The following is a 27,602-nucleotide window of genomic DNA, read 5'->3' on the forward strand; positions in this document are numbered from 1 at the left end:
TTTTTTAATCACTGTTCATCACTTTTTCAACAGGCAAGAGACAGCACTGAAGGGGGACTCTATGAGCATAAGGAATGTGGCGAAATCTTTAGTGCACATGCCTGCCCTCAGTCATATATGAGAACACAAGACACAGGTTTTATTTATGAGCATGATCAGTATGCATCAGACCTCCTTTGTCTTCCCAAGGAAACCTCTACTGGAGAGAAACTTTCTGAGTTGAATCAGTATGAAGAGACCTTCAGCCTGCCTCCAGATGTCGTTCACCAGAGAACGTGCACTCAAGACAAGCCCTTCGAAGGCAGTGACTGTGTGAAATCCTTTGTCAATCAGTCACCCCTTCAGGCCCACAGGAGAACTCACAGTGGAGACAGACTCTTTGTATGGAAGGAAGGTGGGGTGGATTTCACTCACTCTACCAGCCTTGCTGTGCATCTACAAAGTCAAAATGCAGAAAAGCCCTTCACATGTAAGGAATGTGGAAAAGGCTTTAGATATCCTGCATACCTCAATATTCACATGGGAGCCAATAGTGCAGACAACCGTTATGAATGTAAGGAGTGTGGGAAGGCCTTCACCAGGTCTTGTCAACTTACACAGCATAGAAAAACTCACACTGGAGAGAAACCTTACAAATGTGTGGAATGCGGGAAAGCCTTCACTGTTTCCTCATGCTTAAGTCAACATGCAAAGATTCACACTGGAGAGAAACCCTGTGAGTGTAAGGAATGTGGGGCAGTGTTTAAAGCATCTTGTCAACTCACTGAACATGTGAAAAACCACTCTGAGGAGAAGGCCTTTGAATGTCAGGTTTGTGGAAAATGTTTCAGAAACTCCTCATGCCTTCAAGATCACTTTCGGATTCACACTGGAATAAAACCCTTCAAATGTAAAGACTGTGGGAAAGCCTTCATTCAGAATTCAGACCTCACTAAGCATGTCCGCACACACAGTGGAGAGAGGCCCTATGAATGTAAGGAGTGTGGGAAGGCCTTTGCTAGGTCCTCTCGCCTCAGTGAACACATAAGAACGCACACTGGAGAGAAGCCTTTCGAGTGTGTCAAATGTGGGAAAGCCTTTGCTATTTCCTCAAATCTTAGTGGCCATCTGAGGATTCACACCGGAGAGAAGCCCTTTGAGTGCAGGGAATGTGGAAAAGCATTTACTCATTCCTCTAGTCTTAATAACCACATGCGGACTCACAGTGCCAGGAAACCATACACATGTGTGGAATGTGGGAAGGCTTTTAAGTTTCCTACGTGTGTTAGCCTTCATATGCGAATCCACACTGGAGAAAGACCCTATGAGTGTAAGCAATGTGGGAAATCCTTCAGATACTCCAATTCATTTCAGTTACATGAAAGAATTCACACTGGAGAGAAACCCTATGAATGTAAGCAGTGTGGAAAAGCCTTTAGTTCTCCCAGCTCCTTTCAGAATCATGAAAGAAGGCATGTGGAAGAGAAACTATCAGTGTAACGAAAGGGGATGTTCCCATTTGAAGACATGAATGAAGTCACTGGGGAGAAACCCTATCAATGTAAGGAATTTGGAAACATCTTCACTCCTATCTCAGGTCTTAATGAACATGTAAGAATTCACAGAGAAGAGTCTATGTTAGTTGTGAATGTGAAAAACATTTTGGTAATTCCTAAACAAAAGATATACCTTACACGGGAGAAATTTCACTGGAGGAAAACCCTATGAATGTAGAGAATCTAGGAAATCCTTTCCTAATTCCACAAATTTTGATATGCATATATGAATCTACATTGGAGAGAAAGTTCATAATTTAAATGGTATAGTCCTCCTTAAATTTCCTGTTTTGAAGCCCTAACCACCTGGCTCCTTACAATGTAATGATTTGGACTTTAAACAGGTGATTAATTTTAAATGAGGCTGAAGAAAAAAGGATCAATCCCTAATACAATATCACTGATGTCCTTCTAAGAAGAGAAAATGGATAGAAGGACACACACATACAAAAGACCATATGACATCACCAAAAGATGGCCATCTGCAAACCAATGTTAATGTCTGCAGAAGAAACCAGCCCTTTTGCCCACACCTTGGTATTTGGACTTTCAGCCTCCAGCAATTTAAGCCAATAAATTTCCCTTGTTTAAGCCATCCAGTGTATGCTATTTTGTTATGACAACCCTGGGAAACTAATACAGTAAGGAATGTGGACAGGCTTTAGGTATTCCACAAACCACAGTGTTCACATAAGAACCCAGTGTGCAGAGAAACGGTATGGATGGATACAGGGGATTATGGGAAAGCCTTCAGTTTTTAGCCCTTTGGAAACACACAAGAAATCACACAGGAGACAAGTTGTATGAATGTAAGATGTGTGAATAAGCCCTCACACCTTCATCAGTTCTTTTTTTTTTTTAAAGTTTTGGTTTTGAATTAGTATACATTAATGGTACAAGGGGATTGCATTGTGATAATTCTTACAGATGTACAGTGTACCTTAACCCTCCATTATCCTTCACCAATTCTTAATGTTGCTTCCAACTCCCATGGCATTAGACCATGTGAAAATAAAGGAAGAACATAAAAGAAAGTTTCTTTTCTGTGAAAGTAAGGATGTGACCTTACATAACATTTAGTAAGTTAAGAGTACACTAAAGCCCCATTATCAGGAATGTGAAGAACTTGCTTTAAATTTGTGTATCTTATATCTGTGGAACTCACAGTAGGAAAAATCTTTGCTTGTAAGGTCACAAGACTTTTTTAGATGCTTTCACTATGTAGCCTGGGCTGGCCTTGAACTAACTTTCTGTTCCACCTCATTGCAGTGTAGACCAGGCTGGCTCTGAACTTGTGATTCTCCTGGGTCTGCCTCCCGAGTTTTGTGTTTTTAAAAGTTTTTTTTTCCCCAGGTGTGGTCTTGTTATGTTGTGTTGGTCTCAAACTCCTGGTTCAATTGATCCCCTCAGCCTCCTGAGTAGCTGGGACTACAGGTGCATGCTACACCTGGCTCACAAGTCAATGTACGCATCCGAAGTTACTGCAAGTGCCCCTGGAATGTCAGGGATGTGTTGCAACTTTTCAGTATTTCACATGGCTTAATAAACATGGAATCTCCAAGTGGAGTCAGAGCCTAGGTGAGGAATATGGTGACTCCTTACTAGTGCACAAGCCTTATTATCTACATGAGAATTAACACTGGAGTAAAACCTGTGAAGAAGGGCACAGAGAGTCCTTCACTTGCTCTTCCCACCTTACCATTCAAAATACCACAATTCAGAGCTGTCTGAATGTAAGGTATGGGAAAGCTGCCAGTCTCCTAACAGCCCACCCAGCCTATAATACCACAATCCACAAAGTGTAGAACCCCGTTGACTTTCTCAGGGGTACTTAGATTAATCAGATTTTGCAGTGGAGAAAATATATGTTGGAAAATAATAATGTTCACTTCTCGTCTCAGAATGGAGCAAAACTAGTGTTTTTAGCAATTGAAAACATAAAATTTAAAATATTTTTCAGAACGTATTTAGTGCTGGGACTGTAGCTTGGAGGTAGAGTGCTTGCCTAGCATGTGTAAAACCCTGGTTCGATTCCCAGCACTGAAAAAAAAGGTATTTAAGTGTTTTAGTAGTTGCTATTACTTTTTTTTAAATCAAATAGATTGCTATAGAGCAGTTTTACATTCACAGCAAAATTGTACCGAGAGAACAAAGACTTCCTAAAAACCCATTGCCACCACACATGTAGCTTTTGCCATTATTGACATACTCCATCAGAGCGGTACGTTTATCAGAAGTGACACTTCATTGATGCTTAACATCCATAATTGACGTTAGGGTTCACTCATAGCATTGTGTATTCCGTGGGTGAGACAAATGTCTGATGACCTGTATCTATCATTATAGTACACAGTGATGTTTCACTGCTGTAAAATAGCCAGGCGCCAGTGGCTCACGCCTGTAATCCTACTAACTCAGGAGGCAGAGATCCAGGAGGATTGCGGTTCAAAGCCAACCTGGGCAAATAGTTTGAGACCCTATCTTGAAAAAAACCCCTCACAAAAATGTGCTGGTGTAGTGGCTCAAGGTGTAGCCCAGTGCTGAAAAAAAAAAAAATCTCTGCTCTGCCTGGTCATCCCTAACCCCTGACAACCATGGATCATTTTACAGTCTCATGTTATTTCTAGAATATTATATCTTTGGAATCATGCGGTATGGAGCCTTTTCAGATTTGCTTCTTTCACTTAGTAACAATCTGGGTGTCCTCTGTGTCTGCTCAGGCTTAATAGCTCACTTTTTAGTGCTGAACAATATTCCATGTTTGTACCACAGTTTATCAGTTCACCTTCTGGAGGACATCTCAGTTCTTTCTAGATTGTGGCAATGATGAGTAAAGCTACTGTAAACTGTTATAGTATAAACATTTTTGAGTGGTTATAGTTGTCACATTCTGAGGAGAACAACTGCTGGGTTGTATGGTAAGAGTATATTTAGATTTTTAAGATGCAGTGATGGGGATCGAGCTGCCCGCTCCACAGGGCTGCCAGCCTTGACATTGACCTCTTTTTGAAATGGGGTCTCACTGTGTAGCCCATGCTGGCTTAAGACTTAATCCTCTTGCCCCTGCCTCTGAGTGCTGGGATTATAGGCTCATGCCACCACATTTTATGTCCTGGACTTAAGTTCTGGTTGTCTCTCAGCCCCCACAGTGCTAGTCATTGGGCTTCCCATCAGCCAGTGGCCTCTGTGGGACTGTCACAATCTGTGCTCCTTTGTCTTTTTGGTTTTTATTATCTTTGTGTGTGTTTGTGGTGCTGGGGATGGAACTCAGGGCCTTGCCCATCCTAAGCACGCATTCTACCACTGAGCTCCACCCCCAAACATCTATCCATTTTTTCCCACACAGCCTGATAACATCTCATAGCCAGCAGTTTTCTTCATCACATCTCCCTCTGGCACTTCTCTTGCAGTGTAGACTGAGATCTTTAGAGGAGCCATTAAGGACACTATTGCCCCACAGCAGTGTGTCTTTTCACAAGATGTAACAAAGCAGCCCTTGTGTAGAGTTTTATTTTTTGTGGGACTGGGATCTGAACTCAGGGCTTTGCATTTGCTAAGCAGGTGCTCTATTGCTTGAGCCACACCTCCAGTCCATTTTGCTCCAGTTATTTTGGAGATTGGGTTGCAAGAATTATTTGCCTGGCTTGGCTTTGAACCACAATCCTCCCAATCTCAGTTCCCCAAGTAGGAACTTTCACGCTTGAGCCACCGGTGCCTGGCAGATAGAAGAGTCTTGAGTAGAGTTTGAATGCTGCTTAAGAGAAGGAAGCAATAGAGACAGGGCAGCTTGTGTTGTGCAAAACTTTAGAGAAGAGACATTTCACACTCAGAACTTCTGAACTATTTCCTCCTCTCCATTCCCCTCAGTAATAATGGAATTAATTTCATCATCCTTTCCTTAGGCTGTAATTCAGTGAAAGCACTGCCCTGCCTTCTCTTAGCTGTGTCTCCGGTGCATCTCCTCTGGATGCCAGTGCTTGTCAGGGTTATAATGCAATGTGTGCATCCACAGTGCCTGGTCAGGGGTCATATCAAGTGAAGGGCTCTGGAGGGAACTTTACAACCATCTCAACATTTCTTAGTCTCTAGAGTGAAGCCCACAGTTTTGGGTCAATAAACCACGAATAGCCAAGCTATTTGTGGCCTCTTGTGTTTCCATATAAATTTAACAGATTTTTCAATCTCTTTAATGAATGTCATTGGAATTTTGATGGGAATTGCATTAAACATGCAGATTACTTTTGGGAGTATCGACATTTTTACTATGTTGATTCTACCAATCCATGAGCATGGGAGATCTCTCCACTTTCTATAGTCTTCCTCAATCTCTTTCTTCAGAAGTGTATAGTTTTCCTTGTAGAGGTCTTTCACATCTTTTGTTAGGTTTACACCTAGGTATTTGATTTTTTTTGAGGCTATTGTAAATGGAATTGTTTTCATACATTCTTTTTCAGTTTGCTCATTGTTAGTGTATAGAAATGCTAATGATTTTTCTATGTTGATTTTATATCCTGCTACCTTGCTATAGCTATTGATGATGTCTAGAAGCTTCTGAGTAGAGTTTTTTGGGTCTTTAAGGTATAGGATTATGTCTGCAAATAGGGCTATTTTGACAGTTTCTTTACCTATTTGTATTCCTTTTATTCCCTCTTCTTGCCTAATTGCTCTGGCTAGGAATTCCAGTACTATACTGAATAGGAGTGGAGATAGTGGGCATCCTAGTCTGGTTCCTGATTTTAGAGGGAATGATTTCAGTTTTTCTCCGTTAAGTATAATGCTGGCTGTAGGTTTGTCATATATAGCTTTTATAATGTTGAGGAACTTTCCTTCTATTCCTAGTTTTCTTAGAGCTTTTATCATGAAATGGTGTTGGATCTTATCAAAGGCTTTTTCTGCATCTATTGAGATGATCAAGTGGTTTTTGTCTTTGCTTCTGTTAATGTGACTTATTACATTTATTGATTTTCGTATGTTGAACCACCCCTGCATCCCTGGGACGAAGCCTACTTTGTCGTGGGGAATAATCTGTTTGATGTGTTGTTGAATTCGGTTTGCCATTATTTTGTTGAGGATTTTGCGTCAATGTTCATGAAGGAGATTGGCCTATAGTTCTCCTTTTTGGAGGTGTCTTTGCCAGGTTTTGGGATAAGTGTAATACTGGCTTCATAAAATGTGTTTGGCAGTTTTTTTCCCTTTCTATTTCGTGGAACAGTTTAAGGAGGGTTGGTATCAGTTCTTCTTTAAAGGTCTGATAGAATTCAGCAGAGAATCCATCAGGTCCTGGACTTTTCTTTTTGGGGAGACTCTTGATTGCTGCTTCAATTTCATTTTGTGTTATAGATCTATTCAGGTGATTAATGTCCTCTTGGTTCAGTTTTGGATGGTCCTATGTATCTAGAAATCTGTCCATTTCTTTAAGATTTTCAAATTTATTTGAATATAGGTTCTTGAAGTAGTCTCTGATGATTTCCTGGACTTCCATGGTGTTTGTTGTTATCTCCCCTTTTGCATTCCTGATTCTACTAATTTGGGTTTTTTCTCTCCTCATATTAGTCAGGTTTGCCAGGGGTCTATCGATCTTGTTTATTTTTTCAAAGAACCAACTTTTTGTTTCATTAATTCTTTGTATGCTTTTTTTGGTTTCTATTTCATTGATTTCAGCTCTTATTTTTATTAATAATATATTTTTTAGTTTGGAGTCTTTTGTTTTTTTCTTCCAGTACCTTTATTTTCTAACTTTTTTTTCTTTTTTTTTGTGGCAGTAGCCTATGGCCTTGCTCATACTAGGCAAGCACTCCACCACTAAGCTAAGTCCTCTTTCACACTTTAAAGACACAATTCTATTTTCTCCTGTTTTCTTGAATGCCTATTGAGAAGTCAGCCATGATTCTTTTTTTTGTTTTGTTTTGTTTTTGGCACTACTTGGGTTTGAACTCAGGGCTTTGTGCTTCCTATGTAAGCACTCTACTCCTTGAGCCACACCCCAGCCCAATGACCCTTTGTTGGGAACTGGGATTTGAACTCAGGGCTTCATGCTTACAAAGCAGGCACTCTACCACATAAGCCACTCCTCCACTCCATTTTGCTCTGCTTATTTTGGAGATGGGGTCTTGGGAACTATTTGCTGGGGGTGGCTTTGAGCCTTGATACTTCCGATCTCAGTTTTCCAAGTGGCTAGGATTACAGGGGTGAGTAACTGGCACCCAAAGTATATGGCTTTTGAAAGCCTTGGCTAGTTTTGATCTCCTGGTTATACTGCTTCATACATTCCCAGAATATGTTCTTTGATTTTCTAAACCTTCAAATTGTTCCAATGTTTTTTCATATATATCTATACGGCTCCATCATCTGTGTAACCTATCTATCTATCATCTATTGTCATCTGTGGACATTTCAAATGTGGCATACTCAAATGTGTCATATTGTGAGAATTAACTAAATTGGGTCTTTTCTGTCAAAGAGCTAGCACAGTCAGTACAGCAAAGTTGTGGGTTTGACCCCCTTCTCCTCCACCAAGTACTACACTATGGAATATGTCATTTTGTGGATATTAGCTAATTTCCCCAGTAGTCTATGTGCTTGGTGGCATGTCACCTAGCTGTAAAGTTTCTGCCTTTAAACAGAGGATTGTCATTGGATGTCCTAACACTCAATCTGCTAGCTTTAGGATAATCATTGTTCAATGTAATCTCTGCTTCAAGGCTCCTCTTTTGCTCACAGGTTAATTGTATACTTGGTGCTGCCATTTCAAGCCTCAGTTTACCCAGAATCCTATAATTCCCACCTTATGGATGTCTTTGAGTACACCAACCAAATTAAGTTTCTGTCCATGTTCTCCAATCATGTCTGCTCTTCCTCTATGTCCTCTCCTAAACCTCAACCGTAGTGAACCAGAAGACTGAACACAAGCTCCCTCTGTTGGAGCAAAGGGGCAGTCCTGCATTAGGGATAAACACTGAGGCAGTTCTTCTGCCTGGTGTGCTCTCACCTGACTTAGGTTGGAGGCACACATCTTTTACAGAAGCAAATTTGCTTTGCCCATCAACTTTCGAGCACGTGTCTGATTTGTGATAGTGGCAGCGCCCCGATATTTCTAACAATAGTGTCTCCAAAATCCCCAAAGGCCTACTAAACATTGTGCTATTTCTTTGTAGTAGTGGTTCAAGATGTAGCAACTTTCTTTTTACCTTGGAGAGTGTTTTCGTATGCTTCAGGCAACTGAGCCCCTAGAAACTTCACTAACTTTGGGTCTATTCTTGTCTTATTTGCATAGGATTTACTGAAGCATTTAAAGTACTTGCTACTTCCTTCTTATAAGGACTAATGAGCATAAACTCAGCAAATGCAGAGGAACAGTTGTGGGATGTCAAGATGGCCAATACTGCCAGACATTTTTGCAAGCAGCAGCATTGAGTGCTGAGAAGAGAGACTTGCTTCTGGTTGTCCTTACTAGCTAGAATGGGAGAACGGCATTGGCTGGTCAGTAGCTCACACTGACACAAGTGAACTAATGAACATTTCATTATTTGGGGAAAGAATGGGCACTATGTAAGGATTAAAGGACAATTTACCAGGAACAATAAATAAGTAAACTTATACACTCAATTATGGTGTCTCAAAATAAAACAGGAGACAAAATTTTAACAACCTGGTTACAGGGTGGCATTTCACCTTACTTCTCAATAAATGGAAGATGAGGAGATGGTAATCATACAGATTTTAAGAACACAAGATTTATCCAGTGATGCAGTAAGAAATGTGTCATATCCAACAATTAGAAAACACACTGTTTCCAACCATGCTTCAGGGATTCATGAACTCTGACTGCATATAAGATGTAGCAGCGGGGACTGTCTCAGTTGTAAGAGTAGCTTAAACCAGTTAAGGAGTTTCGTTTTCTCACGTAATGTGAAATTAGAAGTTCAGAGTTGGAGTGGCCAGATAATATTGTGTCTTCATTATTGCTTAGTAACTTATAATTATTAAGTTTGGTAATATTTTTTAAGAGAAAAAAAGGGTTAAGACAAATGGTGAAGAGAAAATGTGAGATGAGATTCTTCCACTTGAATGAACTTCCTTAGAAGCCACCAGGGACCGCTGTCTGCTTCTCATTACAAGGACTATGGACACATTTGGTTACCCATAGTTATAAAGAAAGTTGGAAAGTGTGCCCTTGGAAAATTGTTATATTTCCAGCCAACTGTATGCTTTGTTACTTTAAAGAAGAAGGAGGAATGGAAATTGGAACAGAAACTATTTCTATCAATCACAGGACACCACAAATCAAGTTTCCAACAATTTTTAATTTGAATCAGCACCACGAAGACCACACATTCTGTTCACAATGCAGTGAAAGCTAATTAACATATGCATAGGATATGCGTATTAACAAACTCACTTTTAAATAACCTGTGGGTCCCAGACATCTTGATTGGAATTGGACGATACTTATAGTTAAATAATGTGAATGTTACATATAAACTTTTGCGATGTGAGCCATGTGGAGCTTGCTGATCTTTGGTACTTAACACATTAATCAGTTGTGGCACTTTAAGGACAAAACACTGATAAAAAAGATCATAAAAACGCCTGTCCTAGAACAACTTAAATTGAGATGTGCCTCAAGGCTTTTTCCACATTTTCTGCAATTCCGTTTCTCTCCAGTGTAAGTTTTCTTTGTGTGTGTCTATGGTACTAAGCACAAGGCCCTGAGCTTGCTAGGCAAGGGCTCTACCCTTTGGGCCATGTCCCCAGCCCTCTCCAGCGAGAGCTGTAAAATGAGGAGACATGAAGGTCAACATAAGCTTTCTCGCAGTGCTCTCATTCAGACTTTATGCCCAGTATGGATTCGCTTGTGCATGACAAGATTACTGCTTGTGCTAAAGGCTTTTCCACACTGAAGGCATTTATAGGGCTTCTCTCCAGTGTGGGTTCTCACATGTACCCTCAGGCAAGAGGAATTACTAAAGGCCTTCCCGCACTCTTTGCACTCATAGGTTTTCTCTCCTGTGTGCGTTCTTTTGTGTACAATAAGGTAAGAGCCTGTGCTGAATGACTTTCCGCACTGATGACACTCATAAGGCTTCTCTCCAGTGTGAGAGCGTGTGTGTTTCTTAAGGTACGACTGATCAATGAAGGCTTTGCCACAGTCACTGCACTCGTAGGGTTTCTCTCCAGTGTGGGTTCTCACATGTTTCTGAAGGGACGAAGGAACAGTGAAGGCTTTTCCACATTCCTTACAGTCATAGGGCTTCTCTCCAGTGTGTGTTCTTTTGTGCACATTAAGATGAGAGCTCTGGCTGAAGGATTTTCCACAGTGATTACATACATAGGGTTTCTCTCCAGTGTGGGATCTCATGTGTTTCTTAAGTGAAGACTGGAAAATGAAGGCTTTTCCACAATCACTGCACTCACAGAGTTTCTGTCCGATGTGAGTTCTGACATGTTTTTGAAGGGACAAATGGCCAGCTTTCCTGTGTTTGTTACACCTCAAACTTTCCTGTACACATTGAACTTTTTTGTGAACACTAGGGGCCAACCTTTTCCTGTAGTCACTGTGATCGCAGAGTCTCCCTCTAGTTTGTACGTGCTCATATCCTGAGAAGGAAGGAGGTAGGCTGGAGGATGTATCATACTGGTTACAGCTGAAGGCCTTTTCTCCTGTGAGTGTTCTAAAGTATTTCCTAAGCAATGACTCTGGATTGAAAGCTTCTCCACAATCATTAAATTCTTGAGTTTTCTCTCCAGGAGTTGAGAGATGATTGAAGATGTTGACATAGTCTGTGTATTTACAGCATTTCTCTCCCTTGCCATGCCTGGTACAAAGACGAGGGTTCTTTCTGAAGAACTTCTCACAGTGATTACATTCTACGGATTTCTTGCCAGGTTGCATTGGTACCTGCTAATAGAATAAGTGATAACTAAAGGCTTTCTCATTTTAATCACTCCACAGGAATTCTCTTCCGTGTGGATTCTGCCATTACACGATTAAGAACATGATTATGACTCATGTTTATCACTTTTAGGGTATGTGTATGACTTTTTTTTTTTTTTAAAGGAGATAGGTTCTTACTAGTTTAGACTGGCCTTCAACTCCTGCCTGAGCCTACTCAATGGATGGGAAAACAGGTACAACTCTTGCTGTATTAGCTTTTCAATGTGAATAAGTTCAATATTCTGTCCAATACAGTTAAGAGTGAGTGAATTATATTTTATAAATTGAAGAGGATGCCCAAAGAATGGGAGATCTTTGCCAGCTATACATCTGACAAAGAATTAATAACCAGAATACACAGAGAGCTTGAAAAACTTACACTCCCCCAAAACCCATGACCCAGTGAAGAAATGGGCAAATGAACTGAATAGAACTTTTTCAAAGGAAGAAGTCCAAATGTCTAAAAAACAGGTGAGGGAATGCTCACCATACCTGGCCATAAAGGAAATGCAAATTGAAACCACCTTAAGATTCCACCTCACTCCTATTAGAATAGTTACCATCAAGAATACAACAACAAATGTTGGTGAGGATGAGGGAAAAAGTAACCCTCATACACTGCTGGTGGGAATGTAAATTAATACAACCACTATGGAAAACAATATGGAGGCTCCTCAAAAAACTAAAAACAGAACTGCCATATTATCTAGCAATTCCACTCCTAAGGATATACCTGAAGGAATGTAAGTCAAGTTATAATAAAGACATCTGCACATCCATGTTTATTTTAGCACTATTCACAAGCACATTCATGTTTATTTTAGCACTATTCACAATAGATCAGCTATGGAAACAGTCAAGATGCCCTACTACTGATGAGTGGATTAAGAAAATGTGGTATTTATATATAATGGAATTTTATTCAGCCACAAAGAAGAATGAAAAATTGTCATTTGCAGGCAAACAGAAGGAACTGGAGAACTTCATCTTAAGTGAAGTAGTCAAGCTTAGAAGGCTAAAATCCTCATATTTTCTCTACTATGTGGAATATAGACTTAACACAAATACAAGCAATATTATGAATACCAGGTCACAAAAGTGGAGATCACCTATGAGGATGGAAGAAAATGAATACGGTTGATGTAGTTCCTATACAAGATTGAATATAGAATTTTTACATCTGTTGAAATCACCATAAGGGGACTAAGGTAGAAAGGAGAAAAATAAAAGAGATGAACCAATTCAGGTTACAATACATATATACAGAGAAATGTCACAAGGAAACCAATGTATAGGTACCTTACACAAACAAAAATGTCATTTGTTTCTCTTTTATAAAATTAGAGAACAGGATGACAGAACAGGTCCTGTCTGAGGGGCTGGTACTAGTGGGAAGGGAGAGATGTGAGGAAAGGGTGTAGGAGGGTGAATATGGTGGAAATACTGTGTACACATGTATGTAAATAGAAAAAGGAGACCTGCTGAAACTATTCCAGGAATGGCGGAAGGAGGGTGATAAAGGAGAATGGTGGAGGGGGTGCATTCAACTACGATATATTTGATACATTATAAGAACTTTTATAAATGTCATGATGCAACCCCAGCACAACAAAAAAGAATAAGTGAATTATATTTTAAATTCTTAATGCTGGAGTCATATTTAAGCACGTTTGCCTGTGAGTATTCTCTGTGAGGCAGCAAGCAATGAACTAGACTTTGTGCTTTCTCCAATCCCATGAGAGTCTCAAACTGTCTCCTGAGCAGCTTTCTGGTGAGTAAATGTCACCACCTCAACTTTTGTCCCTGGTTTGAGTGATGTTTTAACCCACTGACTTTCCCAGACTCTGTACAGAACCAGGAAATCTTACCATTTTTATGCCATTTGATGTTTTTGCCCCAGGAGCATTCTGCATAGGAACTGCATCTTTTGATTTAAATTGAGTTTCCCAGTCTGAAAAGGCACAGGAACATTTTTGTAATTATTGGAAGGGAAGGTTGGATGAAAAGAAAAAAAAGGAGGCAGACACGTATTGATTTGTTTTCAAATTTTAACAGTAACTGGAAGAAAATGTGAAAGAGAAGATGTAACCACAGATTAAAAACGTAACTCAGGAGTTTGGCTCTGGGAAGACATGTCAGTGACAGGAGCATGCAATGGGAATGGGAGGAGCTTTACTTAGCAAGGATTCTGGAGACTTGGGAAAATAAAGCATGGTATTATCTGGGAAGCAAAATAGGGACAACTGAACAAGAACATGTAAGAATTCTTTCTCTGAGACCCAATATAAGTATGAATGGCTAGACAGTGAAAGAGAAAGGCAGATCATCTATAGCCTCAGCATTCCATCCTGCATTGTTTCACTCCCCCATGTGCCAGTCCTTGCTAGCCAAGCCTGGTCTATACAGTATCACCTTTCTGCCCGGGTCTCACCTGTAGAGACACCTTGGGGAATTCCTCTCTCCTCTGTCCTCAGCTCTTCCTGCTCTACCTTGAAGATCAGATTGTGTTTGCAGAGCTGATGCCCTGCTTGTGAGGAGAGACAGGATGTCTGAGGACCATGTAGGAAATGACTTTCTACAAACTGGAATCCAAAAGATCAGGAATCTTTTCTGTAATCTCAGCTACTCAGGAAGAGGAGACAGGAGGATCATGGTTTGAAGCCAGCCCCGGCAAAAAGTTAGGGAGACTTTATCTCAACAAACAAGTGGGGTATGATGATATATGTCTATAATCCCAGCTATGCAGCAAGCATAGGCAGCAGGACTGGAGTCCCAGGTCAGCCCTGGACAAAAAGTAGGAGATCCTATCTGAAAAATAACGAAAGCAAAAAAGGCTGGGAGTGTAGCTCAAGTGGAGGAGTGCCTGGCTAGTAAGCATGAGGGTTTCACTTCAAACTCCAGTACTGCAGAACAAACAAAATAGGGTATGTTGGTACATGCCTATAATTACAACTACTCAGGAGGCAGGAAAAGGAGAATTGTGGTTCACAGCCAGCCCAGGCAAAAGTCAGTGAGACCCTATCTCAAAAAGAAGCCATGTAGTGGCTACCTACCTGGGAGGTGGAAATAGTAGGATGACAGTTGGAGGCTAGCTTGGGCAAAAAGTACAAGGAAAAAAACAAAAGGACTGGGGAGTGGCTCCAGTGGTAGAGCGCTTGGCTAGCAAGCATGGGGTTCAATCCCCAGTACCACAAAAAAAAAGAAAACAAACAAACCCTCCAAAACTTTGGCCTCCAGAGATTCTAAGTGCACTCCTTCACAAGCACTCTATGCCCACAGGGAAGTGACCCTCGAAACCCATGCCCACGATCAGACAGACTACACATCACTTAACCCTTCTAATGACAGAGAAGATGAGATCTGTGCAGTCTCATGGGAAGCCCTAGACTGGCCACAGCGGCAAAGCCCATCCACACATTTGTGTTCACTCAATATTGCCCTTTTCACAGACCATGGAATGAATATGTCCTGAAGAATGCTTGCGGTGTGAACAAATGAGTAAATGAAGCAATGAGGCTGGCTTACCCACTGAGGCCAGGTTCCTAAAGTTCTCCAGCATCACATCTCTGTACAGACTTTTCTGAGCAGCATCCAGCAGTGCCCACTCCTCCTGGGAAAAGTCCACTGCCACTTCCTGGAAGGTCACTGGGTTCTAAAACACCACATACACATTCTGTTTGACACCGACCACAATTAGCTGTGCGCCAGGAAGAGGGTGGGAGAAACTGACAGGACTGGGGGAGGGATCAAGGCACAGGCAGTTCAATCAGACAAGCATCTGAGGCCCCAAGGCTCAGGTATCAAACTTCTCCTTTTTAAATCCTAACCCCAGGGCCATTTATTCATCTCATGGCATTCACAGTTTTTGTAAAACATGTGTGATCTGATCTGCCACATTTGTGTTGTGAGGATTCTTTCTGTCTTTCTCAGATCCAGTATGGATAGGGCACTGTAGGAATGGGAGAAGTACTTGGGGAATGGGAACGAATAATGATTTTTCCTATTGAAAATTTTTCTTCATAGCTCCCATCAGAGAAAGTATGGCATTTATACTTTATCTGAATGAACAGCCAAAAAAAATCAACACATATACCCAAAGCCTTTCCTAGATATTCCCATCTAAGAAGCCTAGACAACTGGGGAAGACTGAGGCATGGGTAGGAGAGGTGCTCCTTAGGCACAGCAGTGTTGTGTTGGAAACAGGATTTCCTTCCTACCTGTGAGCAGGCCGTCAGCAGTCCTGCCGCCATTCTTCTGTTGTGCTGGGCAGGGTCCTAAAAAGGCAGTTAGAGGAGAGCAGAGAAGCCATGAGAGTCGAGGCCCATAGGCTCACCATTACCAGGTGTGAAAGCTTCTTCTCACAAACACAGGAGTTAGATTTGTTTTCCTATCCAAGAACATAGTATGATTAAGAAATATAGTATAAGGAATATAATATGTACTTGCTATTTTTTCTGTTTTGAACTTTTTCCTAGCTGGAACCACTTATAAGTCTTATAGCCAGTGACCGTCGTGAGCAGTGAAACCTATAGTCAATAAATGCCTGTTACCATGGCAGAAACCAGAACTCACTGGGGAACGAGCTGAGTCTACTACAGCCAGGAAATCTTCAAGATGAGTCTGAAATATTTTATACCATACCCTTCATCTTCTCATGGGACAGACTTTCATCTAAAATGGGACAGACTTTGGAGGGTTTGATTGTCAAATAATTAATATATATAAATTAAGTAGAATAATAACTGCTAATTCATAAGGGCTTTGTAAAGATTAGAAATCACTATAACCTGTATTTCATTCGGATGAGCATATTTTAATTTCAAAATAAAAGCAATGCATTCCAGAACAGCAGTTACCACAGTTGGCTGTGGTAAAATTTAATGCTGTAAACCCTACAGCAGAGTTGGGACATGAAATCAAGTCTCCTTTACTCAGAAGCCACCTTTGAGACCCTGTTTGCTGATTATACACTATCTCCTTGGGTTTCATCCCCAGTACTCCAAAAAAAATTTTTTTGAAGAAAGTAAAACTTTATGGAAGCTAAGTTTATGGAAATGAAGAGTGTAGCAAGGAACTATATCTGTCAGGCATACTAGTTAAAGAATCTCTCCTGAGGATTTGTAAACACAAATGCTTCATTAAGGTTCTGGCCCAATTTCACATTATTCACATCGTTCAAATACCTCAAAAGAACAGTTTCATTTAAAGATAATCCTACTTGGCATTTCCCTCAAGGAACTCATGGATCTACCTCTGGAAAACTTGATTTTAAACCAGGCCACAAGGAATTCTTACAGTTCTACGGAACCTGAGGAAATCATAGTTAAAAAATTTTAAAACCCCAATACACAATGTACCATATGTGAGAAGCAACCAAACCACAGGCAACAGGAATAAAAAGAGGAAGAACAGTTTAGATATTATACTTTACAGACACAAAATATGAAAAAAATGCATTTAACAGGCTTAAAGAAATTAAGAGATATTTGGATGAGTATGGAATAAAATACTATAAAAACTGTCAAGAAGTTTTTTAAAAATATAATTTTTAGAAATGAAAATAGACTGTGAAATGAGAAACCAAATGTGAGGATTAACCATCATATCAGAACTTTGTAATAACCATAAAACTAGAGATTACTAAAAATTTTCTAGAGTTAGTAAAAGACACTAACCTTTGGGTCCTGGAAGTACAGCAAATCCCAAGCCAAGTAAATAAAAAGAAATCTACAATGAAATTATAGGTTTTTCTTCTTTGGTGTTTGAGTTTTCCCCATAATATTAAAAGCAGCCAGGGAAAAATCTAAGTCCCTTACAAAGGAAAAACAAATAATCTGACAAATGATTTAATAACAGAAATTATATCAGAAGAAAACAGGATGTCTTTGTTGTCTAAGAATAAAGGTAATTATTAACCTTGAATTCTAAAACTAATTATACTATTTTTTAACTTTAAGTGTTAATCTATGAAGTGAAACCTGAATCTAATTAACATTCTAGCTCTAACAACTCATATATTAAACATAAGAGAAATAGACAACATAAAGCAGCAATAGTCAAATCCTCATTTACTGTAGAACAAATGACTTCATTTCTTATTAAATCAATGGGTCAAAAAACCAAAAGGGGCTGAGTGTGATGGTACACAGCTGTTAATTCTAGCACTGGGGAGCTGAGGCAGGAGGATACAGGCTTGAGGCCAGGGCTACACAGTGACAAAAGCTAGGCATAATGGCTAAAGCCTGTAATCCTAGCTACTTGAGAGGCAGAGATTGGGAGAATAGCAGTTTGAGGTCAGTACAGGCAAAAAGCCTTCAAGACCCTATCTCAATGGAAAAAAGTTAGGTGTGGTGGCACATGCCTGTCATGCCAGCTACACAAGGGAAACACAAAAAGGACCATTAAGGTCCAGGCTGGTCTTGGCATAAAGCAAGACCCTATCTTGAAAATAATCAAAGCAGAAAGCTGGGAGTGTGGCTCAAGTAGAAGAGCACCTGCCTAGCAAGCACAAGGCCTTGAGTTCAACTGGCCTAAACAATCCAAACCAAGCTGGGCACCAGTGGCTCACACCTATTATCCTAGCTACCCAGGAGGCAGAGATGAGGAGGACCATGGTTCAAAGCCAGCACAGGCAAATAGTTTGCAAGATCCTATCTCGAAAAACCCATCACAAAAATAGGGCTAGTGGAGTGGCTCAAGGTGTAGGGCCTGAGTTCAAGCCCCAATACTGAAAAAAAAAAAAACAAAAAAAGGATATAAAGGGAGGAATGTTCTTTGAGACTAGCATATCGTTATCAAACATGGTAAGGTCATTGTAAGAAAATAAAATTACAGGCAAATTTCAACAAACATAGATGTACATAGTGTAAGGAAAGTAAGTCCAAACAAAATAGATCAGTAAGTGAGAAAGACAAAACAATGGAATTAAGTTGGGTTTAACGTAATAAAAATTGGAAAATATAATTTGCTTCATTAACAGATCAAGGAAAGAACAATATGATCCTCTCAATAAAAGTAAAGGTAATAAAAAAACAACATTGCATCATGATTTAAAAAATAATTTAAATTTGTTAAGCCTGAAAACTTCAGGCTGAATTCAGCCAACTGAATTTTAAAAACACAATTAAAAAAATGGGCTGAATGAACATTTTAAAAAGCATATACAAAGGTCAAGAGGACATGACAAGATGCTGAGTATCACTAGCCACTAGGAAAATGCAAAACAAAACTACGGTGAGATACTACTTTACACTTTTTTTTTTTTGGCAGTACTGGGGGTTTAAACTCAGGGTTCATGCTTGCTAGGTAGGTGCTCTACCACCAGAGTTATGCCTGCAGCCCTTTTTGGTTTATTTTTCAGATAGGGTCTTGCATTTTTGCCCAGCAAGCCTGGACCATAATCCTCCTACTTATACCTCCCACCACAGCTAGGATTGTGTACAGGTGTGTGCCACGATGCCCAGTTTATAGGTTAAGATGGGATCTTAGTAACTTTTTGTTTGGGCTTGGACTGACATCTTTCCAACCATATCCTGAGTAGCTGGGATTGCAGACATGAGTCACTGTGCCTGGTGACACTCTTTTTGGTGGAACTAGGGTTTGAACTTAGGGCTTCATGCTTGCAAAGCCGACCTTCTACTACTTGAGCCACACCTACAGTCCATTCAGGCTGGTTATTTTGAAGATGGGGGGCTTCAGAACTATTTGCCCAGGCTGGCCTTGAACCATGATCCTACCAATCTGAGCCTCTCAATTAGTTAGGATTATAGACGTGAGCCACTGATGCCTGGCCATGACCCTCTCTTAAGATGGCTAAAATTAAGCCAGGTACTGGTGACTCCTGCCTGTAATCCTAGCTACTCAGAAGGCAGAGATCAGGAGGATCGCAGTTCAAAGCCAGCCAGGGCAAATAGTTTTGCAAGACCCTATCTCAAAAAAAAAAAAACCCTATCACAAAAAAGGGCAAGCAGAGTGGCTCAAGCTGTAGGTCCTCAGTTCAAATCCCAGTACCAAAAAAAAAAAAATGGGTAAAATTAAAAATAACAAGTGTTGGTGAGAATCAGAACTCACTGTCTTGTGGACAGGAAAGTGAAATGATGCAAACAATCTGCGTACTTACTGTCCTATCTATGAATAATAACAGATGCAATCCTACTCTGTGTGTCACACCCCCTAAATTCAAAAAGTCCATCTTGAAGACTTAGGTTCATACATATGAACAAACACACACAAAAACATACAGAGGAGAATTCAAACGTCTCTCAATCACCGAGGACTAAAGGTACATTCATGGGGGCGGGGGGGGGGGAGAAGACGACGACGATGGAAGGAGAGCGAAGAGGAGAGGCGAGGAGAGGTGAGGGGACGAGGGAGAGAGAAATGTCTGCGAACTGACACCGAAGGTAGCAAAACCAGCCATGAACAGGGGGAGGAGACAGACACGTACAAAGTATGTCCGTAAACTTATACCAAATGTCCCAAGAAAGTAATTAACCGAGGAACGTAAGGTACAAGAAAGAGTATATTCTTAACAACAAACAAAACAAAAAACACAGGAGAAAAGTCTGACTCCGGGGCGGGCTTTTAAAGAGAACACCAGGACAGAGGTAGGGTCCTGTCCACGTACCTTGACCAGCGGCTCCACCCTCGCCTCTCCCGGAACTGACGCCGCCTGCCGCCGCCCGGCCCGGCCACCGTGGGCAAGAGGCGCCGCGCTGCCCTTCGGGCCTCTACCCGGTTTCTCCACAACTGGGCCCGACTAGCGGGACGCACCTAGGCAAGAGTCCGTACGACCCCGACGGCTGCAAAAATCCACGTCCACTGCCACCTCGGCTCGCAACCCCAGCTCCGACGACCGCGGCGCTACGCACGCGCGCTTCCGCTTCCGGTCCGGCCTGCGAGGGGCGGGGTCTGGGCTCGCGCAAGCGCAGTAGACACTTGAGGACCCCGGCCAGGGGCGCCGTGGGAGTGTGGGCCTCAGGGGCTTGGGCGACTTTTTAAAAAAAATTTTTAACTCATTTGAAGAAGGAGGAAGTAAAGGCACAGGAAGTCAGATAGCTTGCTCTTGGTCCCAGCGAGGTAAAGCGGTCCGCGAGAGCCCAAGTCCTTCACCCCAAAGGTCCCCAGACGACAAGGGGACAGTGCAGACGGTAGGAAAGAGTAGTCCATGCCTCCCTTCTGATCCTCTGTAGATTCTCTTGGGGGTAAAGGTCATTGCCTCCCCAGCCCCGACCCAAGGGAAGATTCCCCAGAGGTCAGGGACCTATTTGTCCTCACTCCAGTTTTTTTTTTGTTTTTTTTGGCGGTAATGTGGTTTGAACTCAGGGCCTCACACTTGAACCACTCCCCCAGCCCTTTTTTGTGTTGGGTGTTTTTGAGATAGGGGCTCAGGAACCATTTGCTTGGGTTGGCTTTCAACCTCGATTATCCTGGTCTTTGCCTCCTGAGTAGGTAGGATTACAGACTGGCCAGCTTTGACCAATTTGTCCAGTTTGAACAATTACATGCAAGTATTCAAAACAAAACAGTTACTCCGAGGTTCATCCTCAGCACCTGATATTATCTACCAAGAAATGGAAATAACCAGTAAGATTGTAAAGGAAGAATAGACCTTGTCAAGGCCAGGGGGATGTTGGCTCTTACATCTGCACCATGGGAACTTTGGGATTAACAGTGACAATCGCAGTCTGCTGATGGGGAGATAGATGGACTCTAAAGCGATTTAGGATTGTTATTACTTCATTTGGTCACCCCAAACCAGAGCTTGAAGAATCTCAACATCATCTTCTGCCTTTTCCAGACACAACCAAGAGTAAAACACCTGTGTAGACACAGAAGGATTTAAGAACAGGTGAGAAGATCATGTTACTTAATAGAGACACCGGGAATTGGAGATTGTGATTAAAAGAAATCTCAACTAGTCTGGCCACCTGAGCCTCTTAAAAAGACTAGCCTCATGAAATACTGAATTGATGGTATTAAATTTAAACGTTAGGACTCTGTTTAAAACAGAAAAAAACTTAATCTACATCCCAAAACACCAAGTCAGGATCTTCTTGTTACCACAGTGGTTACAGCCTAACAAGGTACTGTTAGTGGTGTAAGAATATTTACATCCTCTTAGCTGTGGGGACAAAATGGGACTTTAAAAGTTATTTATTTATGGTTGTGGTGCTGGGATTATGAGCTCAGGGCCTCAGGCTTGCTAGGCAGGTGATCTACCACTTGAGCCACTCCACCAGCCCTTTCTGTGTTAGGTGTTTTCGAGATAGGGGCTCAAGAACTATTTGCCCAGGCTGGCTTAGAACCCTGATCCTCCTGATCTCTGCCTCCTGAGTAGCTAGGACTACAGGGGTGAGTCTGGCACCTGACTTATTTATTTAGACAGAGACAGTATGGAGACTGGCCTTGAACTCAGATCCTCCTGTCTCAGCCTCCTGAATGTTGGGATTACAAGTGAGCGCAACCATGCTGGGGCAAAGTGTGACATTTTGAGGTAGAAGTAAAATCCCCATTAACTCCCCCCCCCTCCCCCCCCTGAGCTCCACAACAAACACACTCAGCTTTTACCAATACCTTTGCCTTGGCCACATGTCTTCACACATGGTGAACCATCAAAATTTCTCTTTTTTTTTTTTCTAGAGTAAAGAACAAGGCTATACACATGCAGATGCAAAGGGCTGACTGTGTGTTGACTGGAATACAGGTACTTCGCTGATAAAACTCATTCCATTTTAAATCTTTTTTTTTTGGAGGGAGGTGTAAAGGAAGAGAAAGAAGTTCCAGAAGATCTAAATCAAAAGGCTGAGAAAAACATGAAATGTCTCTTCTCACCACGCAACATGCCCTGCTCCTGGCTGATGACAATTAACGCTGAACCCTCGCTTCAAGGCTCTTCCACATACAGGACTTCCAAGGTCTGCTCCTGTCTCTCATGGTTGCAAACACTGAGGAAACAATTTTATGTCATAGCTCTAAGGGGATCCACACATACACCTTTGAGGTGACAAGCAGAGCCTGAGTTACTGAAAGAGGTTGGCCTAAAAAGATTGCACTAGATGTGAATTCCCACTTAGGGGAATCTCATTTGAAAACTAATGACACTGGCTTCTCTGGTAGTCCCCATGGGCTCTAACAACAGTCAAGTTTGGGGTAGGCAGTGTAGAAGCTGATTTCCTCACAGGCATTTAGAAAAGTCACATTAGGGTGATGGTGTTTATATTACACCACCATAAGTTCATACAAACCTAAGAACACTTTGTATACTGGGGTTTTGAACTCAGGACTTCGTGTTAGGCTGGTGGTTTACTACGTGAGCCACACTTCCAGCCCTTTTTTGGTTATTTTGGAGATGGGGGTCTTGCTTTTGCACAGGCTGGCCTGGACCTCTGTCCTCCTATTTTTAAGCTTTCTGCTGTCTCTGGGATGACAGGCATCTGCAACTGTGCCAGGTTTTTTTCTGTTGAGATGGGGCATACCAAACTTTTTTTGCCTGGACTGTCTTGGAATGGTGATTCTTCTGATCTCAGTTTCCTGAGAAGCTAGGATTATAGCATGAGCCACCAGTTTCTGGCTTAGTCCTTGATCTCTTATACTAACTAAAAACAACAACAACAACAAAAACCAGAACCCAAAGTTGAAAACATGCTTTTCAATCTCAATAGGTGGTTTTTTTTCCTACACAAAAATTTCACATTTCTGGGTTCTATGTAATTGTTGACCAGATTTTCAGAATTATGTTTTTTGAAGACTACTTTGGGATTTTTCCTTAAAACAAAGGCCCCTGTTACTGTTCTATAAAGGTAAAAACTGGTAAAACTGTACCACATATGGGTTCAGAGCAGAGACCTATTTGAATACAAATTTCTAAAGGGACTAATCTTGTAGGACATTCAGCCTGGGGTACATACTGAGACCCTGTCTCAAAAATGATTTGAGGACCTGGAGAAGTAGCTAATGGGTAGAGCACCTGCTTTGCAAGCACGAAGCCCTGAGTTTAAACGGCATTACCCACACTCCCCCCCAAAAAAAAAGATTTGCAAAAGCATAAAGCATACCACTTTTTTTTGGTTGGACTGGGATTTGAACTCAGGGCTTCACACTTGCAAAGCAGGTGCTCTACCACTTGAGCCACACCCTCCAGTCCATTTTGGATTGGTTATTTTGTAGATGCAGTCTCTTTATTTGCCTGGGCTGTTCTCAAACCATGATCCTTCTGATTATAACCTCCCAAGTAGCTAGGATCACAGGAGTGAGCTACCTGCACATGGCTCATGTCACTCCTTTTTAAAAAATTGTTTTCTTGTTTTGCAAAAGTCACTTAAGCATATTATTTATATTAAGTGAATTGTAAATAATAAAATTTTTATCCTGACTTTTGACATGTTAGGTATTCATAGATACAGTGCCCAGAAACTGAAGCTTTTGGGTGTGTTCAATGTTAGAGTGTGAAGGAATTCTGAGAAGAAAAATGTTGATAATGACTGGTGTAGAACCACTAAAGCTTTTTTTTTTTGTGGTATTGGGGATTTGAACTCAGGGCTTCATGCTTTCTAGGCAGGTGCTCTACCACTTGAGCCACTTTGCCAGCCCACCACTACCATTTTGTTGTCTTCACAGATTCTGGGGCAGGAATTTGGACAGGACACAATGGGGTTGCATGGTTCATCTCTGCCTCATACTGTCTAGGGTCTCAGCTAGGAAGGCTTACACAACTGATGGTGATTTCAAAGACTGTGAAGAATCATCCTAAGATACAATATCTTTTTATTTTTATTTTTTGGCAGTATTGGGGTTTAAACTTTTGGCCTCCCTCTTGCCAGGCAGGTGCTCTACCACTTGAAGCACACCCCCAGCTCTTTTTTGCTTTAGTTATTTTTCAGGTAGGGTCTTGCATTTTTACCCAGGGCTGGTCTTGGAGGTTGTGGAAACTTTAGGAGATGGGACCTAGTTGGAGGAAATAGGTCACTGAGGGTAACCCTGGTCCTTGTCTCACTCTCTTGGCTTCCTGTGCACCTTGAGCTGAAAAACCTCCTCTGCCACGTGTTTTTGCTGTCATGGTGTTCTTCCTCACCATGGGCCCAGAATCAACAGAGCCAAGGACTAGGGACTGAAATTTCTGATACTATGAGCAAAACAGTCATTCCTTCTTGAAGTTGTTGTCTCAGGCATTTTGGTCATAGTGACACAAAAGTAATGAATAGGCATTAACCCATTAATGAGGGCTCTGCCCTCATGACCTAACCACTGTCATAATGTCCTACCTCTCAATGCTATCAAAGTTGGTGTTAGGTTTCAGCATACAAATTTTGGGGGAACACACATAGAAACATGGTTTTGGATCAGAACCATCAATATTAAGATACCCATTCTCCCCAAATTTATTTTTAGATTCAATTGAATCTGAATAAAAATTTCCAGATTTCTTATGGAAATCAATAGGATGATTCTAAAATTTATGCAGAAAGGCAAAGAACACAGAACACCCTAAATGGTTCTGAAAATTAACATCAAAGTTGGAATCCTTAGCCAGGTGCCAATGTCTCATGTCTGTAATCCTAGCTGGTCAGGAGGATTGCATTTGGAAGTCAGCTCTGGGCAAATAGTTTGCAAGACCCTATCTTGAAAAAACCACAAAAAGGACTGGTAGAGTGGCTCAAGCAGTAAGAGTGCCTGCCTAGCAAGCATGAGGCCTTCACTTCAAACCCCAGTACCACTACCACACACAAAAATACATTTTTGGAACCCTCACATTTGTTTTCAAGGTTTTCTAGGGAACTATACTAATGAAAAAGTGTATTAGCAAAAGGATGGCACAAAAATTAATTGAATAGGATGGATAATCCAATAAAGAAAAGATTATTTTTGGTCAATTACAGTGGAAAAAAACCTTAACATCCTCTTGCTTCCACTCCTTCCAAAAGAAACCTTGTCCCATTCATTACATATTACAGAAAAATTACCTGAAATAGGTTATGAAAGGACTCGCAGTCCCCAATTTAAAAAAATACTGTAAAACTACAATGATCAGGACAGTGTGGTATGAACATAAGGCCACAGACTTATACAATAGAGGTAAGCTGAGAGTCCAGAAATAAACCTTTACATGTGTGGTCATTTGTTTTTCTGGTGCTAGGGATTGAGTGCAGGGCTTGGTATATGCTAGGCAAGTATTCTACTGAGCCACTGAACTACTATATAGCCCAGACTATTGACTTTGGACAGAAGTGCTAGGGTAATTCAGTGGAGAAAAGAGTCTTTCCTACAAATATGCTGGGACAATTAAGTTTTACATGCAAAGGTATGATGCTGGACACATTCTGCACACCATGTACAAATATTAGTTCCAAGCAAAGACTCCTGTAAGAACACGTAAATGTAAGTCTTCATGACTTTGGGTTAGGTAATGGTTTTTAAAATTTGACACCAAAAGCACAAAAGAAAAAAAAATAGATAAATTTAAAACTTTTGTACCACAAAGTTGCCATCAAGAAGGAGAAAAGGCAATACATTACTTCTTAGCCTTTTAGCTAAGATCAAGTGGAGAAGAGACAATACAAAAAAATGAGAGGCCAGGCACTGGTGGCTCAAGCCTGTAATCCTAGCTACTCAGGAGGCAGAGATCAGGAGGATCACAGTTTGAAACCAGCCCGGGCAAATAGTTCGTGAAACCCTTTTTCAAAAAAGCACAACACAAAAAAGGGCTGGTGGAATAGCTCAAGGTGTAGGGCCCTGAGTTTAAACCTGAGTACCACAAAAAAAGGGAGAAAATATTTGCAAAGCACGTTATTTAATAAGACATGTGAATGTAAAATGTATATGGAAATCTAAAAAGTAAAAAGAACCCAATTTAAAAATGACACAGCATCTAAATACACACTTCTCCTAAGAAGACATGCAAATAGCCAAAAGGCACATAAAAAGATGTTAGTTGCCAGGGATACAAATAAATAATAGTGAGTGCCATTTCCCATTCATTTGGAGTGTCAAGAGATAGGTAATTAAAAAGATAGATAAATTGGGCACTGGTAGCTCGTGCGTGTAATCCTAGCTACTTGGGAAGCTGAGATCAGGAGGACTGTAGTTCGATACCAGCCCAGGCAAGTAGTTCATGAACCCCTATCTCCAAATTAAACAGAGAAAAATGGACTGGAGGTGTGGTTCAAGCAGTAGAGTGCCTGCTTTGCAAGTGCAAAGCCCTGAGTGCAAACCCTAGCCCTCCCCTGAAAAGAAACATAATTATAACTAGAAGGAAATTTCTTCTACTTGGTTAATGGCGTCTGTGTACAACTAATATTATGCTTAATGGTAAAACATTTAATGCTTTCCCCCTAAGACCAGAAACAAGTCTAGTACATATGATCTCACAACTTCTCTTCAATGCATACTGCAGGTACTAGCTAGAACAATAAGAAAAAGACAAAAGAAGGAAGAAGGAAAATCTTTTGTTTGCAGGTAACAGGATTATCCCAGTAACAAATCTCAAGGGATCTAAAAAAAACTGCCAGAGAAAAATAATTTTATTTTATTTTATTTTTTTATTATTCATATGTGCATACAAGGCTTGGGTCATTTCTCCCCCCTGCCCCCACTCCCTCCCTTACCACCCACTCCGCCCCCTCCCTCTCCCCCCTACCCCCTCAATACCCAGCAGAAACTATTTTGCCTTTATTTCTAATTTTGTTGTAGAGAGAGTATAAGCTATAATAGGAAGGAACAAGGTTTTTGCTGGTTGAGATAAGGATAGCTATACAGGGAGTTGACTCACATTAATTTCCTGTGCGTGTGTGTTACCTTCTAGGTTAATTCTAATGATCTCACCTTTTCTCTAGTTCCTGGTCCCCTTTTCCTATTGGCCTCAGTTGCTTTTAAGGTTTCTGCTTTAGTTTCTCTGCGTTAAGGGCAACAAATGCTAACTAATTTTTTAGGTGTCTTACCTATCCTCACTCCTCCCTTGTGTGCTAAAGCTTTTATCATGTGCTCAAAGTCCAATCCCCTTGTTGTGTTTGCCCTTGATCTAATGTCCGCATATGAGGGAGAACATAACGATTTTTGGTCTTTTGGGCCAGGCTAACCTCACTCAGAATGATGTTCTCCAATTCCATCCATTTACCAGTGAATGATAACATTTCGTT

The 27,602-nt window shown here is 41.1% G+C and overlaps 3 protein-coding genes across 20 annotated transcripts in view; 2 read left to right on the plus strand and 1 right to left on the minus strand.

Moving 5' to 3' along the window:
• The window catches only part of LOC109687770 (uncharacterized), a 20,732-nt gene extending 18,602 nt beyond the window's left edge, over nt 1-2,130 (plus strand). For all 7 annotated transcript variants that reach the window (XM_074054165.1, XM_020165797.2, XM_020165798.2 and 4 more), the window contains one exon: nt 34-2,130. In XM_074054165.1, the coding sequence (XP_073910266.1) occupies nt 34-1,479 (1,446 nt within the window). In that variant the 3' untranslated portion in view covers nt 1,480-2,130. The remainder of the gene's footprint in view (nt 1-33) is intronic.
• Nucleotides 1-20,352, minus strand: part of LOC109687774 (zinc finger protein 177-like) — a 22,851-nt gene extending 2,499 nt beyond the window's left edge. Inside the window, exons 1-6 of one of the 9 annotated variants that reach the window (XM_020165826.2) lie at nt 20,096-20,352; nt 15,687-15,743; nt 14,995-15,121; nt 13,901-13,993; nt 13,338-13,420; nt 9,819-11,433 (exon numbers count right to left, since the gene is read on the minus strand). In XM_020165826.2, the coding sequence (XP_020021415.1) occupies nt 10,360-11,433; nt 13,338-13,420; nt 13,901-13,993; nt 14,995-15,121; nt 15,687-15,719 (1,410 nt within the window). In that variant the 5' untranslated portion in view covers nt 15,720-15,743; nt 20,096-20,352 and the 3' untranslated portion in view covers nt 9,819-10,359. Of the gene's footprint in view, nt 1-9,818; nt 11,437-12,250; nt 12,579-13,337; nt 13,421-13,900; nt 13,997-14,994; nt 15,122-15,686; nt 15,744-20,095 lie in introns of those variants that run through there. The other 8 variants (XM_020165824.2, XM_074054182.1, XM_074054181.1 and 5 more) reach the window with 8 other exon arrangements.
• A 57-nt stretch (nt 20,353-20,409) lies between these two features.
• LOC109687759 (uncharacterized) overlaps nt 20,410-27,602 on the plus strand; it is a 54,902-nt gene continuing 47,709 nt past the window's right edge. For 2 of the 4 annotated variants that reach the window (XM_074054149.1, XM_074054153.1), the window contains exons 1-3: nt 20,410-20,618; nt 21,269-21,319; nt 22,224-22,385. In XM_074054149.1, coding sequence (XP_073910250.1) covers nt 22,284-22,385 — 102 coding nt within the window. In that variant the 5' untranslated portion in view covers nt 20,410-20,618; nt 21,269-21,319; nt 22,224-22,283. Of the gene's footprint in view, nt 20,619-21,268; nt 21,320-22,223; nt 22,386-27,602 lie in introns of those variants that run through there. The other 2 variants (XM_074054150.1, XM_074054164.1) reach the window with 2 other exon arrangements.

This window comes from Castor canadensis, chromosome 14, assembly GCF_047511655.1.
Source record: "Castor canadensis chromosome 14, mCasCan1.hap1v2, whole genome shotgun sequence".
Lineage (NCBI taxonomy): Eukaryota > Metazoa > Chordata > Mammalia > Rodentia > Castoridae > Castor > Castor canadensis.